The sequence below is a fragment of the Cyprinus carpio genome, chromosome B6 (genome assembly GCF_018340385.1).
Source record: "Cyprinus carpio isolate SPL01 chromosome B6, ASM1834038v1, whole genome shotgun sequence".
Taxonomy (NCBI): domain Eukaryota; kingdom Metazoa; phylum Chordata; class Actinopteri; order Cypriniformes; family Cyprinidae; genus Cyprinus; species Cyprinus carpio.
This window is the reverse complement of record NC_056602.1, coordinates 10,773,382-10,794,393: the sequence shown is the minus strand read 5'-3', so window position 1 is coordinate 10,794,393 and position 21,012 is coordinate 10,773,382. Positions and strand designations below refer to the sequence as shown.

The 21,012-nt window shown below is 36.0% G+C and overlaps 2 protein-coding genes across 10 annotated transcripts in view; both read right to left on the bottom strand.

The window, feature by feature from the left end:
• Window positions 1–105: 105 nt before the first annotated feature.
• On the bottom strand, window positions 106–12,481 carry pecam1b (platelet and endothelial cell adhesion molecule 1b). 9 transcript variants are annotated; one of them, XM_042725677.1, is made up of 16 exons: window positions 12,245–12,473; window positions 12,083–12,100; window positions 10,575–10,868; window positions 10,223–10,501; window positions 9,859–10,128; window positions 9,198–9,467; window positions 8,811–9,092; window positions 7,977–8,255; window positions 7,171–7,272; window positions 7,059–7,089; window positions 6,739–6,815; window positions 3,397–3,441; window positions 3,168–3,260; window positions 2,750–2,803; window positions 2,584–2,606; window positions 106–439 (listed from the first exon to the last, which is right to left on the bottom strand). In XM_042725677.1, exons 1-16 carry the CDS (start codon window positions 12,297–12,299, stop codon window positions 383–385), a joined length of 2,229 nt encoding a protein of 742 aa, XP_042581611.1. In that variant the 5' UTR covers window positions 12,300–12,473; the 3' UTR covers window positions 106–382. The 9 variants fall into 9 exon arrangements, 7 of the variants coding, with proteins under 7 accessions (XP_042581611.1, XP_042581613.1, XP_042581612.1 ...); XM_042725679.1 differs by lacking the exon at window positions 10,575–10,868 and having other exon boundaries at window positions 12,245–12,481; XM_042725678.1 differs by lacking the exons at window positions 6,739–6,815; window positions 7,059–7,089 and having other exon boundaries at window positions 12,245–12,478.
• Window positions 12,482–14,652: 2,171 nt separating this feature from the next.
• Window positions 14,653–21,012, bottom strand: part of LOC109076937 (regulatory-associated protein of mTOR-like) — a 128,326-nt gene continuing 121,966 nt past the window's right edge. Inside the window, exons 27-28 of the mRNA XM_042725669.1 lie at window positions 16,194–16,217; window positions 14,653–15,940 (exon numbers count right to left, since the gene is read on the bottom strand). The gene's annotated coding sequence lies outside the window, so the exon portion shown is untranslated. The remainder of the gene's footprint in view (window positions 15,941–16,193; window positions 16,218–21,012) is intronic.

Below are 21,012 nucleotides of genomic sequence, written 5' to 3'. Positions count from 1 at the left end.
AGTGTACCCAGGGTACAAAAAGACAACTGATCCTTAATTTCAACTTCATGGACAGAAAAGTTATTGAGGTTTTAAAGTTACAATATATTTAACACAGAGAGAAAGTCAAATAAATCATTTAACTTTATTAAAAATGCAACCTTGTGAAAAGCATGTGGTTTTTAGTACCGACTATTCACACAATAGTATAGCACTGTGACAAATAGGACAAACAATCAATCACATACGAGGAAAGGGAAATAAATGATTAAGTCAGTGTTTTTTTTTTTTTTTTTTGTGTGTGTGTTTTTTTTTAAGAGAATGTTGGTGGAGGACACAGAAGACTGAAAGCACATAGGCCACAGTAGTCCAGAGGGACGTGAGGGATATTGACTGACTTCTATCAGTCCACTGGTTCAGGAAGATCATGGTTGAGATCAGCGTATTCTAACAGGCCTTGCTATAAAAATACAAGCACAAAATTAACTGATGAGCTGATGAGATGTACGTATTTTCAGAAATCATATTAACTGAAAATTTGTTTATGTTAGTAACATCCTCAAAAAGAAAAAGGAAAAGAAAGGAAAGGTGTCCCATACTCGGAATTTGTGCTCCACATTTCACCCATCCCCCCTCCCCCACCCTGAGACACAAACACACGACCTTTGGGTTACAAGTCTGACTCTCTATCCATTAGGCCACGACTGCCCCAGAGGAAAGGGAAACATTTCTCTCAAAGGATACATTTCTCTCATTATTCTTAACATGCTAAATTCTGTTGGAAATCCACATACTCTATCAGAGATGTACACATAATGAGGAAGAGGAAGTGAAGTTGTTTAAAGGGGTCATATGATGTTCCTAAAAAGATCATTATTTTTGTATTTGGTTTAATGAAATGTGTTCATGAACTTTAAGGTTCAAAAAACACATTATTTTCCACATACTGTACATTATTGTTTCTCCTCTATGCCTTTCTGAAACGCATCGTTTTTTACAAAGCTCATCGGTTTGAAAAGTGAGGTGTGCTCTGATTGGCCAGCTATCCAGTGCATTGTGATTGGCTGAATACCTCAAGCGTGTGACGGAAATGTTACTCCCCTTGCCATACTGTCATGCGTGTCCCGGTCAGAACACCGGCGTGACAAGACAAAAACAATGAAACCCATTACAAACAAGCCTGCATTTGTGATCAGATATACTACAAACAACAAGCGCTACTCTACACTGCTTAAAACTCACGTTTGAATCATCAGTGGCAAATCCTTCAAATATGTAAACGTTCTTACAGACTCTGAGTCAGAACAGCCAGCATTGTAGTCTAACGTACTCTCCCAGGATCAGGAAACAGTCCTCCATAAAATGTGCTGCACACATCTGAATATTTGGGTTGAACTGTTCTGGAACAGTGTTGCAAATACAACTTAACCACTGATTTCTTGTGTCCTCTTCTGGAAGGCCAAACAAAGTATTATCCCTTTTACAATGAAACAGCGTCTCCACAACATGGTGCCTGCTGCAACAGCGAGAATAAAAGTTATGCCTTCTTTCTTTGCGTAAACATTTGGGCGGCGTTTTGCAAATCTTCCCTCATTGTGACGTAGGCATGTTAGGATGAGCCGTTTTAGGAGGGCGTGGATGAGTCTAAACTTTTATTAAGAACATCTCTTTTGGTTTGAGACTTTAGTCTTTGCAACTTTAGGGATCTTATCTATTCACGAACAGCTTGTAACACACCAAAGAGAAAGGAAAACTTAAAATCACATCATATGACCCCTTTAACAATAAACCCAGAAGGGAAAATTGAGTTGATGTCAGTTTCAATGTTTTACACTGAGTCATCTGAGTTATTCTGTCTCATAATTTTGCTGTAATTCTGTCTTCCTTTCCTCTGGCCTTTCACAGAGTTTATGAAATCACTGTGTGTATGACTGTTCTCTGTAAATTCTGGCCCTCTGTTCAAGAGGAAACCACAGCCCTGCTATTTGTTCCCATTTGGAAAGTCTGACTGGTGCTTCCTGCTTCACTTACTGTAGACAGAGTTTACAAAACACATACATTCAGTTCTCCATGTGAGTATGTTATATCCTCCCACATGACATAGGGACACTGAAGAAAACTAAAATCACATTAAGAGTTCTCTGGTCAGGTGCAGTTATGTGCTGCATCACACATGTAAAATATTACTCATGAAATTAACTTAAGTTAATGAACAAGATGCATGCTTTGATTTAGATTTTAAGTGATTTGCCTAAAAAAGTAAATAAAAGCTGATGAGTTGCGTGTCTTCACTGTTCAGATATTTCTATTAAAAAAATAAGTTAATGAAAAAAATGTGTGAATTTCACTGCAGTGGACGACAAAATCAGCCATGTTATACAAACAAATTATATTATAAATTATATTATATATTATGGACCTGGAGTATTCAATCATTTTTAATGTAAGCCAAGTCAAACATTAAAACATAGTTTATATGATACTTTCTTAACTTCTGAAACAGATTGGGACACAGGCGATCTCTTAATTATTTCAAAGGTCAGGCAGCAGGATGGAAAGAATGCTTATAAGGTCAAAAGAAGTGAGAGAATTAAGGTCACTTACATGGTTAACATGTTCAATAGCCCCTGTACAAACAGTATGAATTAGAAAAAGACAAAAATTACAACACAACCCACTGCTCTGTGTGTTTGCATTACATAATGTCATAGGAACTTTTTGTGTGTAAATGTGTAAATGTATTTGCTTCTTTTTGCAATGTTGTTTGTACCTTGAGTGGTCTGAAGCTCACTGTACACAGTATCTGTGCCTTTTTTCAGAGGAACTATAGAACAAATGAAAAACAAAATATATATGTTTAGGATATATCTTAAAAAAGGAAAGAAGAAAGAGGTAGTAGAAATAATAATTGCTTTGAAATGCACACTGTAATTCTGGATAATGTAAGTAAGAAGCTATTGGAGTTATCAGAAACCTAATTAGCCTGGCCTTTCCTGTTTATGTCTCTAGAAAGTAACCACTGTAATTAAAATCCAGTGGTCTTGATAATTTGGATGGTTAGACCCCACCTAGGAAGCGGTTTTTCTCTAATCAGCTCATGCATGCCAGGGAATCATAATGTTCCTAAGGCAAATGGAGTGAGAGGCGAAAGAAAAGAGATGGATATAGTTTTAAAACGTTGAACTTACTTTGTGTAGGATCTACAGGTGGAGGATGAACCACCTCTGAGTACTCTAAGTCACCTTCATTTGTGGACCCTAGGCTGTCCTGGTCAGCAACATCTGGTGAAAAACACAAACAACAATACAAAGATACAAAATTAAGTAGGTTAGAATCATTTCATGTAGGCCTGTATGTTGCAGGAAAATACTAGTAGCTTGGCGAATGCATGGAAATCAGTATGAAGTGTTGACTCACCTGGAGGTCTTTCACTCCAAACACTCTCTTTGTTATTCATCACCACTGAAACACACAGCAAAAATAGTGCATCAGCCATGGCCATTTACATGCCACTGATCTCAAGTGAAATTCTAATTAGCTGAAGTACATTCCCAACTTCACCAGAGTATTTTGTAGAAAATTAGATGTAGTCATCGGAGGTTTTAAAAACACCCACCCACCCTCAACCATCCACACACACAACAATTTAACATGTATATATATATATATATATATATATATATATATATATATATATATGTATATATAAAAAAAATAAGTTTTTAAATAAGTTACGTGTAATAAAATGGAATGACACAGGGAAAAGTCTTGAACACATGAAGAAAGGGAGGCAGTAATTAGAAAGCAATCCAGCCCTGTGATGGAGTGACTTTAAAATTGTCTACCATCACTGGTTTCACTGTTAATGTTGGTGCAGATGTTTTGGTTTATTTGTTCTTTTTAATTGTATTATTAATTGTATTTATTTAAAATCTTTTTTCTAGATCATTTGTATATAATAAGAGTCAAAGGCAAGAGTTTTTTTTTTTTTTTTTTTAATATAAAAATGGTATGTTCCAATTTGGGGAGAGTGGGAAAAATGTGTTTTTAAAATGGCCGCCACTAGAAGTTGGGGCATGGACAGATAGAGAGCTGGGACAAGAATGTTGTGCTGTGTAGCAAGGGAAACTCCAGCCTCGATGTTGTAGAGGGGAGTTGGCACTGTTTTTAGACTGTTTTTTTATTACAATCTTTGTTTTAAGCCCATATACCTATTTATTTGCACATTTTGCACACCTGCTTAAATAAATAACCCTTTAGACCCCAACTTCGCTATTGATCCTCCGTGTGACTGCTCGGGTCGTTATCACACACTTAGTCAGTGGAAGTTAATATTAGCTGGTTCAGTCCCAACACCTACAGTACCAGGATGATCCAATCCAGCAAGACAATGATCCCAAACACAACCAAGGAAATTCTCATTTGGTTTCAGAAAAAGAAAGTAAAGCTGCTAGAAAGGCCCAGCCAATCACCTGACTTGAATCCAATAGAAAATAAGAACTAAAGATCAGAATTCATAGAAGAGACCCACAGAACCTTCAAGATTTGAAGACTCTGGAAGAATTGGCCAAAATCACACCTGAGCCATAATGTGACTAGTTTCTCCATTAGGAGTCTTGAAGCTTTCATTACCAACAAAGGCTTTTGTACAAAGAATTAAATAGATTTAAGTAGTTCAATACTTTCCCCCTGTATCATTCCATTTTATTACACATAACTTAATTTCTGAACTTATTTGTTTTGTTTTATTTGTATGTATGGATTACTTCGGTTGTTACCGACATCTGGTAAAAATTTCATGTCAACTGCACCTTTAGAAATATATTTCCTGGGAATAATGGTGATGTGTTCCATAATTATTTTACCCGCTGTATATATACCAAATCTATAAATTCAAATTTCAGCATGTTGAATACGTTAGGATTAATCAGTAATCAGTGATTAATCAGTCAATTCCCTAAACTGAGCGGAACAGCTTTTGTATGTATGCTTTGTTTCCAATTTAGCTACAATCTCCTTTTAGAGACATTGCATCTGAAGTAAACTGTTTGGTCTCGACTCTGGTGACACTGTACTACCAGATAAATACAAAAGCAGGAAACTGTTCATAAAATAAATATAAATGTCATGTCAACATTGCTGCTTTAAATTTTTCAAAATATTTAAACTAAAGGTGGTGAATCTTAATAAAAAAAAATTAAACGAAGGTTAAAGGTCAGAAATAAATAAATGATACCTGGTTTACACGACACCTAGTTCATTCAATATGTTAAAATAATGTAGAAAGAGATTTTGATAATCTTAATATGTTAGGGAATAAATTCCAAATGATGTAATTCCAAATAAAGAATTTTATTAGATTTTAAGTGCCTACCAAATCTCGTTTCATGTACCAAATACATACACACATTTTTATAGAATATTTAACAGTAAATAAAGCATTAACACAGATACTTTTAGAGTAAAATGAAATAAAGAACATCAATTAATAAACAAACATATAATAATGGAAGCAAGAACACATACTGTATGCAAGCAAAGCAATGAAATTAGAGAAAAAGCAAATGGTGAACAGATGATTCAGATGCTGTTAAGATGAATAATGAGCCAAACTGCTGTGATATGGGAGTTTACTATTTTTTTCTGCTGTCATAAAGCGAATAAAAAGAAAATGGGGCAGTTGATTGCAATACTTGCCTGCTTCAAAAACTGACACATTTTGATGACAAATTTAACATTTAGACATTGCATCTAAACCAACAGTTTTTCAAAAATCCAATCATGTTACCAATCCACAGTTAAATTCCCATTTTCCTTGTTTTTAAAAAAAAGTATGACCTGAAAAACTAAAAAGATCTGAGGTGGTTATAAAAATACTTATTTTTTTTTCCTTTTTTTTTTCTTTTTTTTTTTTTAGAAAAGCTAATTTAGCCTCCAGTTTCATAATCTTAGAAATTGCTTTGTCTTATGGTTTTCATAACTCCCTGAAAATGTTGGACCCTTCACTACACTATTCACAGGATTCTTTAGTTGTTCCCATTAATTGTGGTGATCTCATGTCCCATAGGTCACTTTCCCCGTCAAGGCATCAAAGTGTAGCTCTGCGCCTGGAATTAGACCGTGAATTTGCCAGTGTCACACAACGTCTTAGTACAGTAACGTTTAGTTGCAACTGGTGACTAAATATCATCATCATAGATTAAGTGATGTAAACATAGATGGCAAAGTCTTAATACTCTGTCATCTTGACTCATGAACAGGATGTGTGCATGTTTTGCAAAACAGCGAATGTGTGGGGGACATTTTGTAAGTATGTGGACACTTCACCATGAAGTCATCTTAATCTGTTCCACACAGTAGCAAGTAGCTCCACCATTGACTTAAGCTGAGCACCCTCATCCTAATTACAATTGGTTTATTGGGTAGATATGACAAACACACTTTGGGTTACAGTGCAGTGTTTGGCATGTCCCAAAACTACAGAAAGAACTTCCATCCACATGAACAACAGTTTTCAGAAACCTCTGCAGGTGTCTGATCAAACAAGGACTCAACAGATAATTATATATAGTAGTAGTAGTAGTAGTAGTAGTAGTATATATATATATATAGTCAGGGTTGGTCAGTCTGGCAAGAGTTTGGGTCTGAACAGGTAGTATAAATGACCACAACATGGACTGGTGAACTAGAATGAAAGAATGAATGGAGTGGATAATGACTGTGGATGAACAAAAAAAAAAAAAAAAAAAAAGAGACTACCTGTGTGGTCGCTATAATGGGTGTCATGGGTGAGACTCAGGGTTAAAGAGTCATCTGATTTAGGGCTTGCAGGCTTTCTGAGGAATGGTGAGAGAAAAGAAAAAAAATCAAACGTACTTATTAAATATTCTCCACTACCTAAATTTCCTGGTTTTCTATGGATATTATTCCTTTTAAAACAAATTAGTCTGATTGGGACCACATGATTTGCAAAGGCATGGTCAGATGAGTGTAGCAACTATTTAATAACACAAAACCCCCTCATCTTGTATCTCTATTGCCTTCTCTAGACCAACTTAAACATAAGCCAGTCAACTCACATTGATAGTTCGGCAGCCATCTCTCTTTTACCTGTGATAGAAAGAAAAGTTGAAAATGGAATTTGGTTCACAGGTCAGACAGGTGATGCAGTGGGGCTGTAGGTCTCTCTACCTCGCTTGGCCTTGTAGCGCATCACAATGAAAAGGACCAGCAGGGCCACTACCAGCATGCAGAACACAGCAATCAAAGCCTTTTTCCAATTTGCCAGGCTCACTATAGAGTGGACACATACAGAGAGAATGAGTAGATGACAAACGACATGGACCTTCTTTTTTACTTTACAGATTTTAGATGTTAGATAAAATGTTGCATATTTCGCTTCTTTTAAAGAATAGGTCACCAAAAAGTAAAAATCTCTTTTGAAATATGTATGATTTTCTTTCTTCCATGGAACACAGGAAGGGTTTTGAACTGCAGAATGTCCTTGCTGCTTTTTTCCAATATAATGAAACTGAAAAGTGACCACGGCTGTCAAGCAATACTTTCATTGAATATCGATTTAAATGTCAATGTGTTCCTCACATAAACATACTGCATGGCTTCAAAAAATAACCATGACACATACTTTAGGTAAAGGTGGTTAAACACCAGAGTGACAGTGTCACCTTACAGGTAAGAAAAAAAGGCACATAGAGCATGTTATTCTATATGCACAGGCTCAAGAACCAAGTACACTCCTTACGAGATTCAAGATGGGTGAGATTTAACTTTTCACTCTCTGCAAAAAGTTTGAAATGAAAGTTTTTGAACGTCTTAAAGAGTGAACAAATATAATACAATCTCTCATAAAAACAGCACATGCAATAATTATAACATTTTAGAAAAATACACTTTTAAATATTAATTTATGTATGAAGTTCAAATCTTGTTTAATAAAATTGACTATAGATTTGATGCTAAAGAAAGATAAAGCTCACCTTCGACTGTGACTGTGTCACTTCTCATCAAGGCATCTGCCTGGTTATTTGCCTCACAATAATAATTTCCACTGTGCTGTCTCTTTACTGCACTCAGACCATATGAGGATGAATTACTTTGAACTGTGGTGTGGTAGATTTTTGTGCCACTGCCTCCATAAAAACTAAATGTGATAGGTGGAGAGCCTTTTGCAATGTTACATATCAGGGTAACATCACTGCCCTCTTCAATGTTTCCTGGAACTGGAATGACGGTCAGTAAGGGCTTCCCTACTGGAACTAAAAACAAGAGAACAGTAAACTCAATGAAGTAAACAGATGCTTTTACAAAATAACATAACATTGTAAATCAGTGGTTCTCAACCAGGGGGCCAGGACTAACTATTAAACTGTTATAAACATACAAAAATAGTCTAAATCTAATCGGGGGGCTCTGAGTCAAAAAGTTTGAGAACCACAGCATTTAAATCACTTAAATGAAATGACATTATAGTATAATCCACTGGACCCAAACTTTTCTTCTAAAATCCTGTTCAAACAATTGAAATATATTACATTGAAAAGTAACACTATATTACATATAAATAACACAATCAGTTACATTTGAATATGCACATGCAGAACTCAACAAAAAGTTTTAGATATGTCTGCAGAATTGGAATGCCCATAATTTTATAAAGCTCTTTCTTTAATCATCGGCTAATAATGATTTTAGAGTCAAACTGTAAACAAACCAACTATAAAATACTCATTAAATTCACAGATTCTATCTGTCCCTGGTCATTTGTACACAACTGACTTTTTAGACCTCAGATATTTTTATAATGACCTCACCTATTACAGGCACATGTAACCTTTCACTCATCTTTCTTGAGAATTGGCCATTATTCTCTGCTTCACACATGTAACTGCTGATGTCAGAAGGAGTTGATATCATGGCTAAGAAACGAGCCTTCTCACGAAGGTCAGACACTTCAGTCCTGTTCAGGGTAATTTTGTTTCTCTTTAGTGAGTAGATAATTGGCAGACTTCCATTGTCAGAGTGGCAATATATCCAAAATGACTCATTGATGATAACAGGACCATCAACTGAGATCTCAGGCTTTGAAACGAGAACTTAAAAGAAACAATGGTTAATTTACTAAAAAAAAGTGTTGCATCTTTTATATTGATCATATTTTTTGTTTTCCTAGACAAAGTGGATGAGAAGGCACTGCCTACCTTTTGCTTCAAACAGCACACTCCTGCTCTTTTTGGTAATCTCTTTGGCTTCAGCAACACATATATATTTCCCATTCGATGCTTTTCCTGCAGTGCCATTGTATATGCTACCATTTATTACAGGTGTGTTGTCTTGGAATATTGAGTACCTTATATCATCCATTTGAATCCTTTCTTTGGCAAAGCTGTTGATTTGACAGCTGATGGTAAAGTTTTCTCCCTCAAAAACCTTATCTTGAGGAATGCTCAGGACAGGCATGGAGAAGAGCTCTGAGGCAAAAATATACAAACTGTTATCAAAGCATAATATATTTAAAAGTGTTTGGGTACAAGACCAGAATGCACTTAATGCTCACTGCCTTTCAGTATGAAAGCAAAAAAATGGTCTAAAATACATCTTCTAAGGTGTGACTGCAGCAAAGGATTTTCACACAAAAAAGTTTTAGCATCTGAAGACTTGTAATATAACATAAAATTCACATTGACCAATTTCTATTGCTGTTTTATTGTGCTATTTTTGTCCTCTCTGCATACTGATGGCCCATGGTCATTTTATGCTAAAGGGAACTAAAAATATCAATCAAAAAGTGAATCTTATTTTAAAGTGAAATTTCACAAAGAATACATTAGGAAACATTGATAAGCATTCATTGTCTCTCACCTTTTACAGTGATGTTCATAGCGGATGATTTAGAAACACGACCAAGCCTTGAGATGCACTCATATTCCCCAGATTCATTAGCCTTAATAGGCATTTTGTAATCTGTCTGTGTCATGTTAACACTGAGCAAAGTATGTCCATGTACGAGACTGATTTTGAGTTCAGAATTTCTTTGGTAAGTCGTATCAACACTGCAGTTGAAAGTTATGAGATCTCCTTCAGTGATATTTGTTGATGGGTTGACTTTGATATTGGGATTAATCGCCACCTCTGAATCGGAAAGGAATGTGGACATATTTAGACTTCTTGGATGAACAAATACATTTATTATACAGTACAGTATGAAAAAAATGTATTGACGTACCTTGAATGTCAAAACGTATCACATTACTTTTATTAGAGCGTTCTATTGTGCTAGGAAATGAAAAAGAATAGTAGCAAAATATATTCATAGTTGCTTTAGGAAGGACTAGCTGCCGCTCAACTTTGTGACTCTCTGTGTGCTCCATGTAGAGGTCCTGAGATCCATCGCTAAAGAAAAATGTCAAAGGACCTATTTCTTCCTCTACTGTACAGACAGCAGTAACATCATCTCCCTCTCTCAGTTTCAGTTTATCCACTTTTAGGACTGGTGTCTGAAGACCTGCAGAAACATCAGCAGATATTAGATTTCTGAGAGCAATTCTTCTGCACATTGAACTGATGTGTTCCTCTACCTTTCACTGTAAGGGCTTCGACACTGCTTTGCCCCTTTTGCTCCTTAGTGTTAACAACACATTGATATTTCCCAGAGTGGGCCACTCTGGCATCTGGTATAGAGTAGAAGTTGTCCCTAGAACTGGTCTGGTCAGTATTTAATGACTTAAAATCTTTGTAGAAGCTGTAATTATGGTTGGGTTGAGACCCCTCCTTGTGGCTGACTTCTGCCTGACATTCTAATGTCACATTTGTACCTCTTTCAACTTCGTCTCTTGGATGGACAATGAGTCGCACACTTTTTATGACAGACTCTGTGGAGAAATAAAAGGAATGTGATGTGAATGTGAAATTAATTCCACTCAAACTGCTACTGGTTACAGTTTATTCTACAGCAGAAGACTGATTCAACTAAACTGTGGTGGTGTAAAATGTACTCAGATTTACTTCAATTAACTACTGAAGCCCTGAACTATCTTATGAGCATACTGATCTAAGCTCCTTAGTGGTTCATTTCAGTCCTATTAGCCTTATTATCTGCCCCGCTTTTGGTGCCCAGGAAGTCTCAGTATGGTGTGCATAAACACTGGGGCAGGAAGGAAAATAGCTAAACATATTTAGAAGCTTCCATCTCTGGGGATGAGTCATTTTTAGAAACATCTGTCTGCACCCATTCACACGCACAAATGACAGAAACCAACACATAATTTCATATTTTTGCAATAATATGTATGTAATACTCATGTATGTAAGTTTCAATGCAGTTGCAATGTCACATTAAAAGCGAAACTACATAAAATATTTGGGTAGTCAACAAATGGACATATAGAGTCAACATTTAGATTAAATTTACAGACTTAACTTTTCTTTTCTAGTTCATTGTAATGGTCCAACATGTGACAAATTTTTTTTTTTTTTTTTTAAGTTAATATTCCATATAAGCAAGCAAGTAAAGTATTAGGCATGTATGTAAAGTTCCAACTAATTAGTATTAGTGATGCAAATCTTTTTTGTAATAAACAGACCCCACCGCAAGACTGAATAAATGAACAGTAGTTCCACATAAGCAGTTGGTTAATATTAAAGTTAATGATATGAGCTAAAACTTATTACAGTACACATAGCTCTACCAGCTATAATGATATGCAGATTATCAGATTTTGATTTAAGCTTATAATGTTTTGCTTTCAAATTCTAAGAGCCTCATGCTGAAAGCGAATGACGAATCATATCACATGGCTTACTTCTTTACCACTTCCCACTACTTTCCAGAACCAGGGCATGTGACAATACACATAAACATGTTTTCAAAAACAAACAGTACAAAGTCACCAAATTTTTTAGGCCAAATAAAAAGTATTTCTATGATTAATAAATGTGAGGTCAAACTGTTCCAAATCCCTATTACGATTGAATTTAACAAACCAAAATCAACCACTTCATACCACTTCATGATAAATGACAATGATTATGACATTTTGAAACTGAATAACTAAATACAAGGCTGAGAACTGAGTGATTTACAGACCTGCGCAGGCTTCCTCTGCTGATGATGTGATATGTTGTCAAAGACGTTAGATCAAAAAAGAAAAAAAACAACAACACAAAAATCAAGACAAGTTTATATCCAAACCAACCTTACCATCCACTTGAACAAGTATTTAGCGACTAGAAATAAAAGTGTCCTTACAGGTGAAGAGGAAGAGGAGGAGGTGCCACAAGGAGGTGAACCACAAGGTGCTCATCTTTAGAGAGGGCTGAATCTTCACCCACACGGCTGAGCACTTCTAACCAGTGTGTACCTATGTTTTGCTGTAGGACAAAGTGAAGGGAAGATCGAGGGAGGAGTTGTGTATGAAGGGCTTTACCTCTGCCTAGTTATCACTTTATACAGCCTTTGTTCTCTTAATTTCACAGGAAGTGAGTGTTGCTTCCTGGGGAAATGAGGCCCAGAGCTGGAATGTTCACTCTGGTTGGATTTGCGTCTCTCTGACGAAGCAGGAGGATGGTTCAGTGGACAGGAGGCGGAGGTGAACCTGTGTTATTACTCTTCAGGAAAAAGTCTTTTATTTCAGCAGAGAACAACAGAGAAATGCTTAAAAATAAATAAATAAATAAATTTATAAAATTTATAAATGTATAAATAAATAAATAAATAAAAATACTAAACTGATGCTCACTGATTACTACTTTTGTAACAGTGATTCCATGTCTTTGAAAATTAGCAGAAGCCAAGTTCTCACATGGACGTGCAGTGTTCCTAAAAACAAATGTTTTTCAAGAACGCAAGAATATACATAGTAATAATAGCACTTCGCATACAAAAACATGACATATTGTCTTATGACAGCATTAGGAGGACTTGGAAAAAATTATGACAGAGACAAGCAGACAAATAAACAAAGTGACAAATACTGCAAATTGTATATTTACATATCTGGTTTATTCAAATGCTTGCTATTTGTCTTTTAAACCATGGTGAAAAAGCAGAAAAGCAGAAGTGAAAAACACCTGATTGTTTCAATTAATTTAACCAATTTATCTTTTTCTTTAAAACGTTAAAACCCAAAACAAGATTAGTAGAGCAGTGAGTTCCAATCTGATGAAGGCAGAGTACATCCCCCACTCCCTGACAGGCAGCTGAAAAATTCATCTGATAGGGATACTGGCACAATTCATGAACAAATCCACTGGCAAGTGTTAAACCAAATTCTCCTTTAGATGAAAACAAATGTCCAAAGGGGGCAGAAAATCTAAAAAAAGAGACTGAGGGTCCTAAGAAAAGGTGATGGACAAATAAAGGTGCTTTCTCTTTCCTTTCAGTGAATAATGCAACAACAGCAAGATAATGGCAGACATACCAAGAAATGTAAGCCAAAAATACAAAATACAACTTAAAAAAAAATGTATCTGGTTAAAAATTAAACACAGATATTACATAAACCAGTTACAAAGGTAACAACATAAATACAAGCACAATTCAAGAATTACATTTTCGGAAGATAAGAATTAAACATATCTGTCAGTCATCATTTCCGTGACATTATCAGTGACACATCAGAAAATCAGGGCACTAAAGCTGGAAAACTACAAGTAGTGACATTTTACCTTCATCATCTCATGTAACATCCAGTCTATCACATGATCATTTAGAAATCATTCTAATATTCTGATTTATTATGAGTGTTGGAAACAGTTCTGCTGTCTAATATATTTGATGAATAAAAGGTTAAAAAGAACTGCATTTATTCAAAAATAAAATAAAAAATTCTAATAATATATATTCTAATAATATATTTCTTTACTATCACTTTCTATCAATTTAACACATCCTTGCTGAATAAAAGTATTGATTTTATTTAAAAAAAGAAAGAAAAAAAAATATTACTCCAATATTACCCCAAATTACTGACCAGTAGTGTATATTGTTATTACAAAATATTTATATTTTAAAAACATAGCTTCTTTTTTTTTTGTACTTTTTATTCATCAAAGTATCCTAAAAAAAAGTATCACATGTTCTGAAAAAATATATTAAGCAGCAGAACTGTTTCCAACTTTGATAATGAATCATCATATTAGAATGATTTCTAAAGGATCATGTGATAATGATCCTAAAAATTCAGCTTTGCATCACAGAAATAAATGATAATTTAAAGTAAAAATAAATGTAAAAACAATTATTTTAAATTGTAATAATATATCACAATATTAAATTTTTTTTCTGTATTTTTGATCAAATAAATGCAGGCTTGATGAGCAGAAGAAACTTCTTTCAAAAACAGAAGTTACAGCACCAGTGCATTATGCTATTTCTAAGTTAATTACTCCTTGCAGAATATATATATATATATATATATATATATATATATATATATATATATATAAACCGAGCCTCCTCCTGATTTTGCTGCTGTACAGAGGAAGTTCACCCAAAAATGCAAACATTTACTTAACCACATGTTCTGCTAAACCTGTGTGACTTGGCAATTAATGTCTTTAAATTGCCTGGTCCTCAGCCATTTGAATTGAATGGAAAAGTAATAAAAAAGCATTTGATAAATATCTTCTTTGTGTTCCACAAAAAAAAAAAAAAAAAAAAAAAAAAAAAAAAAAAAAAAAAAGTAATGCAGGTTTGCAATTACATGCAGGTACATAAATGATACAATTTTAATATTTGGGTGAACTAACCCTTCAGGCTTTTCGCAAACACTTTCATTTTCATTCTTGTGTAAACAAATCAAAATTGTGCACAGTTGTGGGACATGAAACCTCAGTGAACCACAAGCGATAAACACAAAACAAAATTATAATTAATTTATCAAAGCTAACAACAGCACAGGACATAGTGAGACTGTATAAGTGGTGCTTATATGATACTTATGATACTTATATGATGCTTATATGAGACATGATACTTGTATTTAATCCCACATAATGCTGTGTCACTCCATGGGTAACCTGGAGACTGTACATTAGTTACAGGGAAAGTGAAAGAGGAAACAGATCAGGTCCAACATCATGAGAGGCTAAAAATATGAAATAGTCCTTTTTCAGTTCTGTCAACTGCACTCATTTTTCATTGAGGAAAAATAACAACAGAGACCATCTTTAATTTTAAGACCAAATGAATTTGTACAGTAGGTAATGCAAAGTAGGTAATGTTGCATTTCCAGCATGGAGAACAGATATTTCTTTTATCTGACGAGGCTCTGGAACAATTTTAGTTGGCTATGTGTGTAAAGAGAGAAAAACTATATGACTCTTGAATGCAAAACAAGTAGTAAAAAAAAAAAAAAAAAACACTTGGAAACCTTGAGGTTATTGTACTGCCCAGGCAAAAATATATGGCAAACTCACTCTTTCTTATCTTTACATTTCTGTCGTGAAATCTATACAAATCTTTATCCTGATTTTGTGAGCTTACAGTATCTTTAAGAACCTTGTGTTTCTCTCAGGCTCCACAGTTCTTAGTGTGGATGCAATTGAACAGCAGGCCCTGTTATCCGTGTCCAGTGCTTTGAGATCAGAGTTCTATGTGATGTTGAGGTGTAAAACTACAATAAATTGTTGTGTTTTGATGCAGAGAGGGTTTGGCATAGTGTGTGGGAGGTTGTGATTGGCGAGAAAGAACACCGCATCTGTTGGCTATTTCTTCACACAAGAATTGCACGCCTGCACACTTAAAAAATTATGGCTCTACAGTAAGATTGACAGAGTTTTTCAGAAGAGCACATCCAACTGTACTTCAGCAGAGATATGACGAGGCACGGGGCTTAGGAGAGAACCCACTGAACAACAGGCCTTCCACAGTCAGCCTTGAACACAGAGCATAGGGAAGTTCATCACTTCCTAGTCTTCTGTCTTCAGGTCGACCTCTCTGACTCTGGAGGAGGTTATCAGTTCAAAGAAAAAGTTGGCTAGCATTGGCCAAACCATAAAGATTTGTTTTTAGATCTTTATATGCAATTTAAATAGTACACACGCCTCTGCACAGCCTAGTCTACAATCAATAAATCCATAATGAGAATTATGTTAGTTATAATAATAATGGTTTTAATATAGACATCATGTGTGGGTTCAGCAGCCTTCTTTAGACATTCATTGTGGTTTTTGCATATTTAAAGGAAGTCATTTACATCCAAGGGGGGCAGCAGGGGTGATGCAAAATTTAATCCAATTCAGATGGTCAAAGTGTAATAATATGTAAATTTATTAAAAAGAATATAGAAAACAGAAACCACAAATCATAACTTGGAAATAAAGTTCTGGATAATAATAACAACCTTCAAATATAGAAAATGTAAATCCAATGTTAGTACATTTTTTATAACAATCCATTTATGATGGATTGAACCCAACCAGTATTAATCAAAACATAAATACAATTGTAATTAAAACATAAACAATTATTCTGTTCGAATCAAAAGTACCAAAATATTAAGTATTAAAATATTAAAATATTAAAATATCAAAGTATCAGAGTATCAAGGTATCTGAATTTCAAGGTATCTGAAGTTGAATAAAAATCTGTAAGAGTTCTAAGTCTGAGTCTAAGAGTTGTCGAGTGAAGCCAAAGAAGAGGAAGTGAGCTGAAAAGATAGAGAGACCAGAGTCTCAGAAAGTCAAACCCTACTCTATGTTGCAGAGTCTATCTTATATACTGTTGTTCCAGACATAAGTCGTCATGTGGCTATCACTAATAACACCTGACCTTTAAAAATAGACTAGTCAATGTCTCGATTTTGGACTTCCTCCTCTTTTAGATTCAAAGTATCATACTGATAATTCTAAGAAATATTGATACAAAAGAACAATACATGCAGTTCAACTTCATATGCAAAACAGACTCAGCTGACTACACAGTTAGAAATACTGTGAAATTACATATGAAATATACCATAAAGTTTACCAAAGACATTTTTGAATATAAAAATGAAACCTATTAATATATATATATAGATATATATATATATATATATATATATATATATATATATATATATATATATATATATATATATATGAGACGGATCCTTACCATGAAATATTAACTTTTAACTTTTGAAATGAAACTTATCATTATGAATAGAACACATTTTGAGTATGTGACTTCTCAGAATCTCTCAACAACACTTGGGTTTCATTTAAATACGTGGACTTCTCAGAATCTCTATCACCATGTGGATTTCTTAGAATCTCCACACACCAATCCCCCACTCGAGTCTTATCAAAAGACTCGCCACAACCTTTTCCTTAAATCAAAACCAAAAATACAGAGTAATTCAAAAGAAAAATACATGATGCATACATGAAAATATAGAAAATGAATAGCAAAATTTCAGATGGATAGTACTGTAGATACCTCTCTAACCCCAGCTACCTTAAAATTAACAAAGATCTTCACCAAAATGGCCAGACGAGAACTCCTAAGGGAATTCAATCCCTGGCGTCCCCTGGACTTATGACTTACCAAAGACTTACCACAGCCTTCCATCTTTCCCAACTCTAAACTCTATCATCGTTCTTTCTCTTCTTGCCCTTGGGAGGTAGTAGTTGAAGGTATTTGTCCTTATTATAAGGGGGTACCATGTCGTTAATTTCCAAACTTTCGGTGATCGTTTTCAACATCTCATACCTTTCCTTACCCTTCACCTGCAAGGTATAGATTTCCTCATCATTACTGGTATAAATGGGAGAATAAAAATATCATTTGATCTATATGTAAATCTATATATATCAGCTGGTAGACTTTAGCACAGGTCTCTCAGATGACGTAGAGTTAACGAGTGATGTGATGATGATGCGATGAAACACTGATGTCCAGCCACGAGCACCGCAACCACTCCCAGAATGTCAATGAGCTGCACTGTTGCAGAAATCACATCGAAGGGTCACCCTTAGAACCAGTCGTGTATGGTAAATATACGCAGAATATTTCTGTGACAGCATGCACTCGCACCTATTAGAGATATAGAATAGTAGGAGCAGAAATATTTGGATAAAAACACAACAAAAACACACACATAACAACACATAGACAAACTAAACAGGACAATACCAGTACATATAAACATAAACACCATGGTTTTCAGTTCCTTTTTTTTTTTTTTTTTTTTTTTTTTTATTAACACAACAGGTCTGGATGGAATCATAGCTGAGAACCTAAAGAGAGGAAACAATTAGTCATTGTTCTTCCTTAGCAGCCATTCCTCGGATATAAAATACTGCACCTGTTGGACAAAATCACATTAGAGAGAGAGTTAGTATCAGCAAGCGGCGACAGAGGCTTCACTTATACAAGATGCATCCATCGAGTCAGCCCTGGCTCGATTTCAACAAGAAGAGATGTTGAAGTAGTCAACAACACCGAAGAAGGACCCTCATACATGGAGGACATTGGTCCTAAGTTCCCTATTTTCTGTGTCATCACTTCGTCCCCCACTTGTGTGATTTTTAACCTTTACATTAAATATAGTGTTTTAAGATCTCCAGCATTTTGAGCACTGAGGGCACTGAAATGGGCATTCTTTAATGCGCACGTGAGTACTTTAAGATACTCCTGTAAAGTATCTTTCAGTTGTCCCGAAGGACCTGAGTGCAACAAAGGAGCTTTAGGGGAAGGTACAGTTAAAACCCAAAGACCTTTTTAGAAAGAAATTTGACTTATTTGTATTTTTCTTTTTATATGTCTTAACTATGATGAATTTTAGTTAATTTATTATATCGTAAAATAAATTAATTGCCATAAACATATATATGTATTATTCTCTGGAAGCCGGGCTAAATGAATAATCACTGTTATTGCATTCCTGACATAAGTCAGACCCTCAGTCACCTCACAGATACCAAATACAGACATTGCTTATAACCTAAATCCCAGTAAAGATACCCGTATTTTATGAAAATGTATCATTCCCGAACCATGTTGCAATGAGAGGGACTGAAAATCCAATATACCCTTTCAGAGCATCTGGAAAATTTACAAACAAGAACCAGTACATATTTGTACCCATGATCAGAAGGTAACAAAGTAAAATCCAAATGCAAATGTGTGAATGGTCCTCACGGGCGAGGACTATGACCAATTGGGATTTTAACTTTTCCAAATTATGGCTTCGGTTTGCAAACAGTGGATACATCTGGACAGTCTATCCTTCACAATTTGTAACATCTCTGACCGAAACCATGTTTGTTGTAACATAGCATATGTTTTCTGAACCCCTTGGTGTGCAATGCTCTGGTACAGATCAATTACTTCAGTTTGATTATCGCTAGGTGGTATGACTTTGTCATTCAGAGCATAAACCCCTTCTTCAGTTAAGGTAGCTCCTAATTTCTGACACATTTCACGATCCTCAGTTGTGTACAATTTAGATAAAATTTCGGAACCCCGTGCAGTCAGGATGAACAGGGAAAATAACAGCTACTTCCTCAAGTGCCACACCCTTTGCAGCTTCTGTCGCAGCCTTATCAGCTAGAGAGTTTCCTTTCGCCAACCAATCTTTGAATGTACTGTGACCTGTGACTTTACATACCGCGACACTGTTTGGTGGAATTTTCTCACACGTGTCAAGAATTTCTTTAATCACGGTTTGATGACTTATTGGCGTACCCGCTGTGGTCAAATAACCACGACGTTTCCAAACAGGGCCAAAACTCTGCACTACATGGTAGCTGTATGCAGTATCAGTAAAAATATTTACATTAATGGAGCTATTTTCACCTGCAGTTAGTTTAAGAGCCAGATTTAAGGCAGATTTCAAAGCATGCAATTCAGCTATCTGAGCACTTCCTCCCTGAAGCGACCCCTCAGCTAAGACCTCGCCCGTCTTCCCCTCTACTACCACCCAGCCCGTGTAGCGCGTGTCATCCTCGTAGAAACTGCTGCCATCCACGAACATGTCCAGAGAATCTGAAAACAGTTTATCTCTGACAAAATGTCCCTTGTCACAGATAATTACCTCGGCGCAGTCATGTGCACTCCCCTCATTCTCCATTAGGGAGGCAGGATTTGTCCGGTTGTCTGCAACAACAGTGAGCTGAGGGTTCATGACAGCAGTTTCCTATTTTGCACGTCGTTGATTTGAAATCAACTTTATTTTTGTCTCTGCGAGCAGGCGTAGAAAACGATGTGGAGAGTGAAGGATCATCTGATTGTAACCAATAATGGGCTCAGTGACCTTCAACGCCCACTCAGCACAGTCCAAGGCCATCAAACACGGCATCTTTCCATTCATGGAAGAAGGAATCAAAGTTCAATAATACCCAACAATGCCATAACTTCTGTCACCTTTACATTGTCCCAGCAAACAGTTATTGTCACGGTGTCTGTTCTGTGTCTCCCTGGGTGGCCACTAGAGGTCTCACTTCCCCTTATTGTCATCTTCGTCAGCACTTCATTTCCCACTAGCCTTAGGTGCTCATCACTGTTCATTGTATTCAGCTGTTACCACTTACCTTGTTTGCACCTGTCTTTAAATACCCTGGTTGTTCTGTCTTTGTTACGGAGTCCTTGTTGAATGTCACCCTGCTTTTTTTCCTGGTTCCCTCGTGAGTGTTTGTGTTTTCGTGTTTTGGACGGTTTATGTTTGGTTTTGACCCCTGCCTGGCTGGATTTATGATTTTGGATTGCCCCTAATAAAGACTTACTGCAATTGGATCTACCTGTCTGTGTGCGTATCGTGACAGAAGGACTCCGTCAATCCTAGATCCAGCAGTATGGTTTTTGAGGTTTCTCCCCCGGCCATCGAGCGGGAGAGAAGGAGTGGGTTTGAGGGAACCCGCCTGGTCGTTTTTTTCGTGGGACCCGGGGAGGTCGCAGAGGAGTGAAGGCGCGAGAGGGAGTTCAACATCGCTCTCAACCACGGGGCCCCTTCGACCCGGGGCTTGTGTGGGATGGATCAGCGCCACAGCACAAGGCGGTCGTCAGCCCCACGCCACGAGGCCAGATGGCCG